At 33.3% G+C, this 13,724-nt stretch overlaps 2 protein-coding genes across 8 annotated transcripts in view; both read left to right on the forward strand.

Annotated features, from left to right (window-relative positions):
• Positions 1–92: 92 nt before the first annotated feature.
• LOC105218070 (lipoamide acyltransferase component of branched-chain alpha-keto acid dehydrogenase complex, mitochondrial) lies at positions 93–2,914 on the forward strand. The gene is made up of 7 exons (XM_054230648.1): positions 93–368; positions 945–1,060; positions 1,123–1,690; positions 1,764–2,162; positions 2,220–2,291; positions 2,426–2,596; positions 2,717–2,914. The coding sequence occupies exons 1-6, from the start codon at positions 288–290 to the stop codon at positions 2,585–2,587; spliced, it is 1,398 nt and encodes a 465-aa protein (XP_054086623.1). The 5' UTR covers positions 93–287; the 3' UTR covers positions 2,588–2,596; positions 2,717–2,914.
• Positions 2,915–3,398: 484 nt separating this feature from the next.
• LOC105218090 (MAP kinase-activating death domain protein) overlaps positions 3,399–13,724 on the forward strand; it is a 76,452-nt gene continuing 66,126 nt past the window's right edge. For 2 of the 7 annotated variants that reach the window (XM_054230644.1, XM_029043949.2), the window contains exon 1: positions 3,452–4,180. The gene's annotated coding sequence lies outside the window, so the exon portion shown is untranslated. Of the gene's footprint in view, positions 4,181–13,724 lie in introns of all 7 variants that reach the window. The other 5 variants (XM_029043951.2, XM_029043953.2, XM_054230647.1 and 2 more) reach the window with 5 other exon arrangements.

Raw genomic sequence — 13,724 nt, forward strand, 5'->3', positions numbered from 1 at the left:
AAATTATGCAAAACTGTAAAAGCTTTATAAATTGTTCGTGGAAACTAATTGTAAAGCCATTAGCAGAGAACTAAACATGACAGATTTGAGGATCGTTGATCTTGACAGTTGGCCCAGTGCTAAAAGTAACAAACAAATTTGGCATATATTGATAAGAACTTCCAGTTGTTATATTTTCCTGTTTTGTTGCACACGTTTTTCTCAAGATAATAAATAGTTTTTAGTGAATGTAAATAGTTCGTTTATTTATTTTTTGGGTGCTTTACAAGTTAACATTTTTTAAAAACATGTCTTCCATACTCTTGAGAAATCGTGGCGCAACAATGCTAAAGAATTGTTTACCAAATTCGTTTAAAGTTTGTGGAAAAGTATGTGCAATTGAAGAATATGTGAAATAAATTGAATTTAATATTAAACAAGTATTATTTTCTCATTGTACGGGTATTTAATATTCGCGTTTAGGGTCATTAATCGTTGTGATTAAAATGTTTCTTCTATTTTTGTTATAAATTTGCTACAGTATTACATAACAATCATTTATTTGCCACAAATATACATACATACACATATATATACGCAACATTGAAAAATTTTGACATTTGCTTTTAAAATATATAAATATACTTTGTACTTTATTCAAAATTTCAAACACTGAAAATGTTTAGTGGGTCAGTGGTTCAAAAGTTTTATAGAACCGGGATGATTTAATTATTATTTTAAAAATTCACAATTATATATGTATTTATCAAAGTGTGAATACACTTTGGTATTTATATAAATTTAATTTCAATTTGAATTTATTCATGAGTGCTTACTTTTTTATTACATCGGCTTTCAAAGAATCTGAATAATGTAGTGAATAGTTAAACCTTTAATAAACACTAAATTAAAAGTTTATAATTTCAATATAATAACATATCTAATTATTTATCATTTTTGATAAGCTCGTAAACGTAAAACAAATACGTTGTTTGCACCTCACGCCATGCATGGAAAAAATACTATCGTTTAAACTCAGTGACATCGGTGAAGGAATACGTGAAGTTACTGTAAAAGAATGGTAACTAAATACATACTACTAATTTAGACTCATTACTTATAATAATAAACATATAATCACAGGTATGTGAAGGTCGGTGACAAGGTGGAGCAGTTCGATGATCTCTGCGAAGTGCAATCGGATAAGGCGTCCGTAACGATCACTAGTCGTTACGATGGCAAAATCGCGAAAATACATCATCCCGTGGATGATATTGCTCTTGTCGGCAAACCGTTGTTGGATTTTGATGTGGAAGAGGATGAGGCAGACGACTCCGATTCGGAGTCCAGCTCAGATTCAGAAGCGGAATCCAACTCAACTGCGCAATCAAATAGCGAAAAAGTTGCCAGCGATGAGGATGTCGCGCGCAACATAACGCTTGCAACGCCTGCAGTGCGTCGTTTGGCTATGGAAAATAAAGTAGATCTCTCCAAAGTGCCGGCCACAGGAAAACTGGGGCGTGTACTTAAGGGAGATGTACTGGAGTACTTGGGACATGTACCTGCTGGCACCAATAAACCGCATCCTACCATCGCGGCAAAATCAGAGTTGTCTAGTGCGCCAAAAGCTGCATCGCCAGTTGTTGCTGATCGCGTTGAACCGCTGAAAGGTGTGCCCAAGGCGATGCTGAAAGCCATGTCTGAATCTCTGGTATGTTTTAACAGTTGATTTGCTGTGCTCAATATTTGAAATATAAGTTTCCTAATCGAATATAACATTACAGAAAATCCCACATTTCGCCTATAGCGATGAGATCGATATGACCAAACTGATTGATTTCCGTGACCAATTGAAGACAGTGGCCAGTGAACGCGGTATTTCTAAACTCACATTCATGCCATTCTGCATCAAAGCTGCGTCTGTTGCACTCTCTAAGTACCCAATACTGAATAGTTCACTCGATGTTGCGAAGGAAGCAGTGATATACAAAGCTGCACACAACATCAGTGTTGCCATAGACACGCCACAAGGCTTGGTAGTGCCAAATATTAAGAATTGTGAGCGTAAGAATATACTTGATATTGCCAAGGATTTGAATGAGTTGGTCGAGAGAGGCCGTAAAGGCGCTTTAACGCCACGAGACTTTGCTGATGGCACTTTCTCACTTTCGAACATTGGTGTGGTGAGTTGGAAATAGTGGTAGAAATAATTGAGTGTAAAATTGATAAAATTATTTTAGGTTGGTGGTACCTATACGCATCCCTGCATTATGGCACCACAAGTGGCCATCGGCGCTATGGGACGGACAAAGGTAATGTTATAAATTTCATAAGAATCTTATTGAGTTTATACTTGTTATACATACATACAAACTTTCGCTTTTTTAAATATGGTTTATTACTTGACCAAAAATTTATATTTAAACGATATTTATTCTTCCTAAAGGCTGTACCGCGTTTTAACGAAAACGATGAGATCGTTAAAGCTTATATCATGAATGTGAGCTGGTCCGCAGATCATCGTATAATTGATGGCGTCACCATGGCTCAGTTTTCGAATGTGTGGAAACAATATCTGGAGAACCCAGCATTATTTTTGCTTAATTAAGCTTTGAAAAGAACTTCTGTACGAGTTTTAGAACTTCGTCTCGAGTTTTTAAACTCATTCTTGAGTTTTAGAACTTCTGTACGAGTTTTAGAACTTCGTCTCGAGTTTTTAAACTCATTCTTGAGTTTTAGAACTTCTGTACGAGTTTTAGAACTTCGTCTCGAGTTTTTAAACTCATTCTTGAGTTTTAGAACTTCTGGACGGGTTTTACGGACGAGTTCTAGAACTTCCTCTCGAGTTTTAGAGCTGCTTGACGAGTTTGAGAGGTGCAATTTCAACATGAAAGGCTGTTTGCTGCATTTATTTACATAATACGTGTTTTTTTATTTTTTATCGCCCGAGATGTGTACCATATAAAGTGCATTTAAAAGAGTTTTAAACTCAAAATTCAACGATACATTCTTTGGGTGTTCTTAATAGTGTTTGAAGAATATATTTTATAGAAAAGTGGTTTGTGTCTAAAGCTAATTATTGATTATAATTGTATTATAAATACATATATACATAAATATATATGTAAATTGTTTAATAAAGAGAATAAATTTATATATAAAGCAGATAAAGTTTCGTTTAATTCGACGTCTGTGGGGTTCTAACCATAAACAATATTTATGATAAAATGCTTAAAATCGCCACATGATAAAATGCTTAAACCAAACCATTTCTATCCGATCAAAAACTCTAAATTCGACTGGATTCTTTCAAAATTTGATGTTTTTATTATGAGAATTTTAAAGTTCACCTGGAAACTGTTGGTAAATAGTCTCCAACAGTTGTTTCCAAACTATTCCTGTACTTCATTAGCTATTAGCTGTCACAATAACCGTTAGAATGTATTATTTACATGCAAGTATCATATGTAAAATTATGCTGTCTGTCAATTGGAAAGCTCCAATGTTACCATAATACCATTACCGGCGTAATTGGCGTCTGCGCTGTGCCGTTAAGTGCACGTGTTCTGCTCCAATCAGCCGTAAAATGTTTGTAAACAAGTAATTGCCATTGTTGAAAAATATCAAAACAAGTCCTGCGCACTGGGAGCTAGCAGACGGCAACAAGTTGTTGGAAATTTTCCAATTCCAGGAATTTCGCATAAACTCAACACAATCTATGGAGCTTTCAACACAGTCTCAAGGCTTTTTAAGCTACGACGATTTTCATGGACTTGAAATTTTATCAGTTGCTGTGCAGACCTGGAGTTGTGAAGACATCAAATCGGAAAAAACCAAAGTGTGGAAAATTTCTTGTATATATAAAGGCATTTTAGGTTAATGCTGAAGTTCAATGAGATTGAAAAATGTACTGCAAGTCATTTAAACGTTCAGAAAATATATAAATCTCTAGCGTCTGCAGGAAGAGTGTACAAATTAATAGCGTAAAAAGAAAATTACATTTGCATGTATGCGGAGAAGTGTTAATTTTGCAAAGTAATTAAAAGCAAAAGCGTGTAATTATGCAGTGTAACTAGGTTTCTAATTAAGTGAAAGTAATTTTTCATCAAGTGAATTGTGGAAGTACGTTGAAAATGTCACCATTTTGGCTAGAAAACGCTGTTGAACACGAAAACTCGCTAAAACATAGACAAACTAATAGGTAAGTGCTGCCATTTGTAAAGTTATCAATTTATTTCAAATAAACACTAAGGAAATTTGAAAATTTTCACAAAATTTGCCTGCTGCTAAAGTGTAAAAAAGTTGAAGAAAATACGCCAAATGATAGTGAAAAAAATTTGTATGTATACTCAGGCAATTTCGTCGTCTGCTTTAACGATTTTTCCAATGACCTTGTTGCGTATCAACGCGCAACGCGCACATCGCACCGCACAGCGCCCCACCGACCACATACCGATATATCGACCAATATCCTAACCTAACGCTGAGCCAAACGGATACACATACTAATGTGTACATACTTATTTACATACTACATACATATTGCGTTTGCGTTTAACTTTCGTATATGATGTATTTTGTACAAATGTGCGCACAAATATTTTGTAACGGATTCATGGTGAAGTACGGAAAGACCGATACACCAAACATTTTAGGTCAAAGCTGATATTCGTCAATTGTGACAGCAAGTGAGGAGTTCGAATTTGGTCTGCAAGTTCTAAAATTTTAAATTTTGGAAATCTCTTTTCTCTGAAATATTTACTTTTATATTTGTGTTTACTATTTGAGGTGAAATTATTATTGAAAAGTACATTCGCTTAAATGGAGGTTGAGCTTTTACTAAAGAGGACTGAAAATAAAATTGTTTGTGCCATATGAAATATTTTATTAAACGGAAAATAAATCAATGCAAATTATGTTTTTTCGGTGTGACATTCGCTTTTTAGTAGATTTGAAAAGTTTAAGAAGAAGCCATGTATTAAGGGAATCACTATATATAAATTTATAAGTGTAATATCATATTTTTTTCGCCTCCATACGAATATAGGGACTCTTTTAAAATGGTTCCTTGATTATAAAGTTTTAAATTTTGTATTATGATCTGGGCACTTTGTTTGATCAGGAAATTTGTATGAAATTTGATTTCTAAACGCTATTGCCAATTCAAAAGTTCGAGTTGTGGAAATCTTCAAGTTATGGAAGTTCCACTGTAATTTTATTCAAAATTATACTTTTAAAACAAATCAATTTTTTTAAAGTTTTTTGTTTAGTCCCTACAGATTTTCAGTCCTAGTGTTTTTTAATTTTTTAATATAAAATAATATATTTTATTTATACAATTCGGCATATCAAAGATACGTATTAAGGGGTTATATACAGTTAGACGGCCCAAAAAAAGTGCATTTTCCAGAATTTTTTCTGAGAAAACTTTTTAATTTATTGATCCAAAAATTTATACACATATTATGGTATCTTTTAACTGTATTTTAAGACTTAGTACTAGTAAAAATATTTATTTGAAAAAGAGCTACAGCTGATCTCCAGGAGCTCCTCTCAAAAAAGACGTTTTGCGGTGACCACTATATCTCGGAACTAGATCATCTGAAGTTAAAAAACCAAACAGATTTCGTTAAAATAATGTTAAATCTAGTAATTAATCGAAGTAATAAGCAAAATAAAATTTTTTGACAAAATGGCGGTTTCTAAAAAAAAAATCGATTCTTCACCGAAATTTCGGCCTTAAATTGTTTATAAAAAAAAAATATTTATCGGAGAGAAAAAATCTTCGATTAATTACTAAAAAATATATTTAAGAAGGTCGTGTTAAAATTTGAGACTAATCAGTCTAGCCGTTTTCGAGTAATGTTGGTCACCAACCTTGAAAGCACCATTTTGAGAAAAACGCGTTGCCGCTCGGACCTTGTACTTCCAAGCACTCTGAAACACCTTTTCAAATTTGCTTGTAACTTTGAAAATATTCACCGGAACGATATGAAATTTTTTGTGTGTATTCTTATATATACGTACATTAAGAAAATGAAATAAAAAAATCGATTTTTTTGAAAATTCTAACTGTATATAACCCCTTAAACAGTATTTTGTGAAATTTATTTTATTTTCGGTTCCATGACGTCGAAAAAATGTTCTTGCCGTGGAGAGTATAACTCATTATTGTTTCGTTATTACATGGATAAATCGCGTTAATAGACGAAGGAAATTAAAAAAAAATAATAATTTTTGGCAGACTGTACAAAAAAAATAATTTTGTGTCAAATTATTGACCATGTATTGGCTCGAGTAAGTTGTAAAAAAACCTTCGTTCAATAACTGTTATGACATATTTCAGAGATGTGTGCAAATTTCCTTTCGCTTTATAATATATATTTTATTCTATTGCGATTTTTACGAAAAAATTAAATTAATTCTGAATCGAATTATTTAGTTAATAAAAGTTGATTATGCATACTTCACATATATGAATTTTACACAGGGATTGTTCAGGTTCTATAAAAGAAGTTGTTATTCATTGTCAACCTCCTTCAATTTCAAAAATAACTCCATGTATCTCCCTCTCACCATTCACTCAGAATATTGCTATTTATTACTTTTATTTTTAAAAAATATATATTTTTCGGGTATTTTAAGACCTTTTAAAGCATTCTGCTTACATACCTTCTGAAATATTTAAAATATCCCCATCGGTTTAAATTTTGATAAGATGGTGAAAAGGAATTTCTTATACAAATTTCGCGGTCATTCAAATACATATTTATACAGAATTATTTTTATTATTAAGCTGGAAGACGTATCATACATACATACGTAGCAAATAATATGCTCCGAAGTTTTCTCTTAGTTTATACCATTATATTTTGTTTGTACTAGTTGTTTGTTCGATTGAACGCTTTTAACGTTTCGCCAAACATTTGAAAATTGTAACAAGTTTTCTATGTAATCATATGTAGAATTTCTTAATTCCACTTCTATCAAAAGCTAAAAAAATTCTGTTCAAATTATTTATATCTCATGTGACCGTAGTAGCGGCTTTTTATAATATGGCCAACCATTTTTACCTGGACAACTTGAAAGGAAGTCCATATCTTAATGCCGAAAACATTCTGGTGTAAAAACTTTTGAGAATACACATTCGCATCTGATTTTGCTTTTATCTTCTTTAAGCGCACTTTCGTCATCTCGCGATGTCGTCTATTAAAATTGGTCATGATGTGATGAGGTTATATTAATTTTAGGTGAACAAACCTTAAAAAAGAGGTTCTAATGTCGAGTATCCAAAAAACAATGTGTGACATAGAGCTAAATAAGATCATATAAGCCATAACGGGCCACAAAAAGGTTCATAACTGCAATAAATTTTGTTCCACTAATGATACTTTGAATAAAAAAAATATGCCACCCTGTACATACTAAACTCACCAATAACTTACTCTAAAACGAAACTTTCTTTGTGATGAAATTTAATTTGATATCGCTACGGAGCAGTTTGAGGATATTCACTAATATCCACTCACACACATGTTCACCCACATATGTATGTTAATATGTTTGTTTGTGTGTGTGTAAGTGAAATGTAATAACTGTAGTAATTTGCATATTGCAATGACGTTGCACATTGATTTTCCCCAACTGCTGATAATGTACAATTTCACTCCAGTGACGCAACTCCCAAATGAGCAAGCAATCATTTAGTACAACAACAACAATACCGACCAAATATGTCAGACAAAAACAATGGAAGCGCACAAAAAGAAAAATATGAGACTCGAGGGACTGTGAAAATGCTGAAGAAATTCCAATTGCATTTTCTTCCAATGAATGCTGTGAGTCACAATGTCCTCGCACATACATACATATATACATATATCTGCTAAATGATTAGTGCTTTTATATTAAATGTCGTTCGATTTACAAGTAAAGACATTATTAAAAGAAACGCTTTTGTAGATAATATTTTCTACAAAGTAACCAGGTATAGATTAGGTTAGGCTAAATATTTTGCCTGACTAGGTCAAGAGGTTACTTTTTGGCATTTATGTACAGTTACCACCTAATGTTGAGAATTCCAGATTCCTTAACATCCTTAATCTGCTAATATAATTTATTTCGATAATTGCCATAGAGGGCTTAAGGAGAGACAAATCTTTGTTTTGGCATTAGCCTCTTAAACGGTACAATTTTAACAATGCAACTCTGTAGTTGTTGTTGTTTTAACGATTATCCAGCCCTGCTGAACAGGCTGTCTTTGAGATAATATAACGATAGGTCCAGTAAACGTGCTGTTCCAACACGGTCGGACTAAAGGCAAGAAGGGAGTTAGATGAGTCCGCTTAAAATAGCGAGAAACTTATCTTACATTCCAAAAACCTCAAAAGATAGACCTTTTGCAGTTTAGTCCCCAAAGGAAAATTATTGGTGGTTTCTTTAATGCTAATTGAAAGCATATGCAGTCTAGTCATACAATAGTACACCCGAGACCCATCGAATCATTCCAGAATCGTTTTTATGTGTGATTTATCGTCTCAAATTCTCATATCCTGGAGACATTTACTCAAAAGTGAAATTAAATACAAATTTGATTTTGAAATTTGAGAGGTTCTAAAATGTAGATTATAAACCAACCTTTTTAACAGCAATCGTTTGACCGGTCTTAACCTCTGCACCAGTGGTTTGATTGGCAAGTAACAAGGGACGAAGATGAAGATCTGGCGGAACACTAATTAGGAAAGGAAATCATTTTAGGCGGAAGCTATTACGGAAATAGAATAGTTTAAGCATTTACTTGACCTAATTTATGTACATAGAATTTATCGACATCTTCATTCATTTTCCTGGTGGCGCAAATTACCTTGTGATTGCCTCCTATAATTATCGATATTTGACTTATTCTGAGCTTTTACTGAACCACTAAACAACTGTCAAAAGACCCACCGAAAGTACTTCAGTACTACCTCGAACCTAATGAAACATTATTTCCAAGTACTAAAATCTTCTATACTCAGATTAACTGCACTTGTCCGAGTATGTGGGTAGATCGCTAAAACAGTCTAGAGTGACTATAAATAAGAATCAATAGCGATAGTTTTTCAGCTCTAACTCTAGATAAATCAATCTAACACCACATTTTCGTAAGTATAATTCCGTCGAAAAAAATTTTTTTCGAGATCTACACTCAATTCTACAGCTAAGATACTATTTCGTCCTTCATTATTCATTATTAAATAATGAATTCGTATTCTGATACTCATAAAAACTCGCCATGAAACTTGAAGTGAACTATGAAACTTTGTGTGGAAAAAGTTGTATTTTACATCAGCTAAACGCAGTCACGATGACGTAGAAATACGTGACAATGTAACGCACGTAAAAAAGTTCGTCACCGACTGATGACACCCACTCGAAAAGTTACTTATTCGTTTATTGTTTTGGCTAAACCACACAATTTGCATTGAACAGCACACTCAAAATGAATTGAATGAAGTTGGGCGCAGGAAGTGGGTGGGGGCAATTAGTCACCGCATTGGGTTAATGTGTGAAGTCAACCCTTGCAATTGACACATGGTAACGGACAACAACAAACAAATTTATCTACTTTTGTGTTCAGTTACGCCCGACCGACCGGATCTCGCCCACATGAATCGTAAATGTTGTAGTAGTACGCGGGTGCTGTAGACATTTAGAGACTCCCACATGTGTGGCGAATTCATTCATGCAAAAGTTTGTATTCATGTATGTATATCTGCACATGGCTGATTAATTTCGCATAGTAACCTAGCCAAATTGTACATATGCATGTATACGTTTTCTTATATATTTGTATAGTGTGCGCATGGAATATTTTTATCACTTTCTTCTGACAACATGCAATGTTTGCCCTTCAATGAGTAATTAATGAATGATCACCCCTTTTAGCCATGCTGTGTTAAAGGTACATATACGTACATATTTACATGTGTGACTACAGGCAAAATATGGCAAATATCAAAGTTTATTGGCTCAATTGGTTTGTTGCTTGTAAAAATTAATGTTTCAAACACTTTGCAACTTTGCACTTAGCAACCAATTCGACAAACTACAGAGTACTCAAAACAAGTATGAGCAAAATTCAAAACAGTCCGAAACATTTTTAAACGAGATAAAAACTGGTTATTGAAAAAAAGCAAACAATTAAATGAAAAATTCTGGCAACACTTAAACAGCATGGAAATAGCGTGATAACTCTATTCATATTGCACACGAATAAAAAATGCAAACAGTTCGAAGTTAAATGCAATAAAGTATATTTATCACTTTCTACTGACATTATTACAATTCTTTTTTTTTAAGCCACGAAATTCTGACTAAATGACACTTTATGATAATTTAACTATCAATGTTTAATAATGTTACCTTTAAAGAAAGTAAACCTGTTTTGTCATACAAAAATTGTCTATTACTTGACTAGAAAATGAAAATAATTTCAGATTTCTTGTTTTCCTTCCTACAGCCGGAACTTTTAAATTATCTTCGCCTGACGTTTACTTCGACATCGTTCCACAAGTTCTTAATCGTGGATCGATAAAAATATTTTTCCTTGTGTAATTTAGTATTTACCGCAGTCGCTGTATGCTTTGGATCGTTATCAGTCATAAGAATCAGTTTACATCAAAATAATCGTATTCCTCTTTATAATCCGACACCATGCTTTACCGGCTTTTTTGTATATCTTGTATTGACTTCATGAGGTTTCTCACGATGTACAAATTAGAGACCGACCGATTAATCGGCCTTGGTATCGGCATCGGCCAGTATCGGCCACAAAATTAAGCATCGGCATCGGTATCGGCATTGGCCATATTTGGCCGATTCTTTCTACTTCTTTCGGATTATACTAAAATACATTTTTTTCTTTTTTGATTTCTTTAGAACATACAATTTGAATTCTTCTGTTTACCATATAAAATACAGTGAATCACATTTGACTAAACTTATAATTCATCATGGTTATAATTGAAGTTTAGTGAAAAGAAATTCAATAAGTTTGCATTAATGAAAGGTTTTATTTAGAACTGCTAGAAACACTCGATTTATGTCAAATATGTACAGTTTTGTTTAAAGTTGTTGAGATTTTGAAGATAATGTCATAATGTCACTATTATAGAAGCATTCGTAACTAGGTTATGGTGCATGGAAAAGAACCTTCCAAACAAGCTTCCGAAGTTTCTATTGAGTCACTATCACTATTTAACAATGTGAGATATAAATGACAAAAGTCATCTCTTTGAGAATAACGGATACTTTTTACTAGACCTACTATTTTCGAATATTGGCCTTAATGCCAATATTTGTCCTTAAGGGGTAACCCAGTTAGGGATGGCAAAAAATTTTGTTTAATCGATTAAATAATCAAATGATTAATTGCAAGATTTAAAAAAATAATTGCAATTAATTGCAATTAATGTAAAAAAATCGATTAATCGATTCTTCCCAAGCCTAAATAGTGTTTCGACTTAGTTCTAATACCTGACAATTCAAATAAAAGCTCAATTCATCTTGTGGAGATGTAAAATCGTTGTCCTTCCTCCTTCTTTTGTGCACTAGAGTGCACAAAATGGTGTCAGTGTCATCATCACTTAGGGAAACATTGTCTTTACTCCTAGATTGCAGAGTCTAATTTGTACACATATATTTATATATAACTAGAAGAAATTTAAAATATAATACCGATTGCTCCAACTTACCACCAATTTCCAGGCTACAGTTGCATGCTTTAATTTTAAATGCTGCAACATATTTGATATGTTATTAGAAAATTTTAAATTTTTGCAGCAAAATTGACATTTAACGTAGTTATTGCTTATTTTATTAAAAAAATGTCCACACTTCGCTTTTAACTGGCGCCATTGCTCTTCAAACAACTTAACGTAAAATGCGTTTGACTTAACTGTAAATGCAGTGTTACCAGGCATTCATTTGTTGATATTAAACTACGTTGACATATTAGAATTTAACTATGTTTACACCGTTTGCAATTTCGACCCTTGTAGCTAACTTAGATGAACATAAAATGTATTAAATTTCAAAATGCTGTTTGCGATTATTTTGCAATTACTCGAGTAATAGTCGAGTAATTTGAAAAGGTGTTTCGATGCAATTAAATCGTAAATTGAATGAAAATAATCGATTAATTTAATCAAATGATTAATCGTTGCCATCCCTAAACCCAGTGTAACCCATGAAAAATTAGGCGATTTTAGTGAATTTTTTTTAAAGAAAGTACTCGGTCGAATGCTTCGAAGTGTTTTGGACATAATAAGGTGTACTTTCAACTATATTTTAAGGTTTTTATTTTACAACAAGTAAGGAAGGGCTAAGTTCGGGTGTAACCGAACATTTTATACTCTCGCAATTTATTGATATAATTTTATAAAGACAACACAATTCGACCCATATATTCGGCATAAAGTTCAATAGAATAACGAAAATCATCATAAATAGTATATGGGGACTGAGGTAATTCCGATACCGATTTCACTCGTTTTCACCATCAAGATACAATGTATCGAAGACTATACGATCACTTAATTTAATATTACTTATAATTAGGTATATAGGATCTGGGGGAAGTTATGACCCGATTTTTACCATTTCAGGTACAGAGAGAAACTGTTATAAGAAAAAAATTCAGAGGGAATGAATTACATTAAAATATCTGAGGGATTTACTTATATTTTCGGTGAAAAATTAACCTTAGGCACTGAGTTCTTTATGTTTGATATCAGGGGCCTTGAAAAGTCATGGTCCGATTTTGACAATTTTTCCACAAGTGATGTCACAGCTCAAATACAGTATTTGTGTAAAGTTTTATTCCGCTAGCTTCATTGGTTCCTTATGAATACATTATAAAGTGAACGAATCAGATGGAATTCAAAATTGGGTAATATGGGAAGTAGACGTAGTTGTGAACCGATTTCGCCCATATTCCACCCGTGTCATCAGGGTGTCAAGAAAGTGTTATATACCTAATTTCATTGAAATCGGTCGAATAGTTCTTGAGATATGGTTTTTGACCCATAAGTGGGCGACGCCACGCCCATTTTCCATTTTGTAAAAAAATCTCAGTGCAGCTTTCTTCTGCCATTTCTTATGTAAAATTTGGTGTTTCTGACGTTTTTCGTTAGTGAGTTAACGCACTTTTAGTAATTTTCAACCTAACCTTTGTATGGGAGGTGGGCGTGGTTATTATCCGATTTCTTTCATTTTTGGACTGTATAAGGAAATGGCTAAAAAAACGACTGCAGAAAGTTTGGCTTATATAGCTTTATTGGTTTGCGAGTTATATACAAAAAACTTATTTGAGGGCGGGGTCACGCCCACTTTTCCAAAAAAATTACATCCAAATGTGCCCCTCCCTAATAGGATCCTATGTTCCAAATTTAATTTTCATAACTTTATTTATGGCTTAGTTATGACACTGTATAGGTTTTCGGTTTCCTCCATTTTGTGGGCGTGGCAGTGGACCGATTTTGCCCATTTTCGAAAGCAACCTCCTCAGGGTGCCAAGGAACATGTGTTCCAAGTTTCATTAAGATATCTTAATTTTTACTCAAGTTATCGCTTGCACGGACAGACGGACAGACGGACAGACGGACGGACAGACATCCGGATTTCAAATCTACTCGTCATCCTGATCATTTATGTATATATAACCCCATATCTAACTCTTATATTTCTTGGTGACACAAACAACC

This window comes from Zeugodacus cucurbitae, chromosome 5 (genome assembly GCF_028554725.1).
Source record: "Zeugodacus cucurbitae isolate PBARC_wt_2022May chromosome 5, idZeuCucr1.2, whole genome shotgun sequence".
NCBI lineage: Eukaryota > Metazoa > Arthropoda > Insecta > Diptera > Tephritidae > Zeugodacus > Zeugodacus cucurbitae.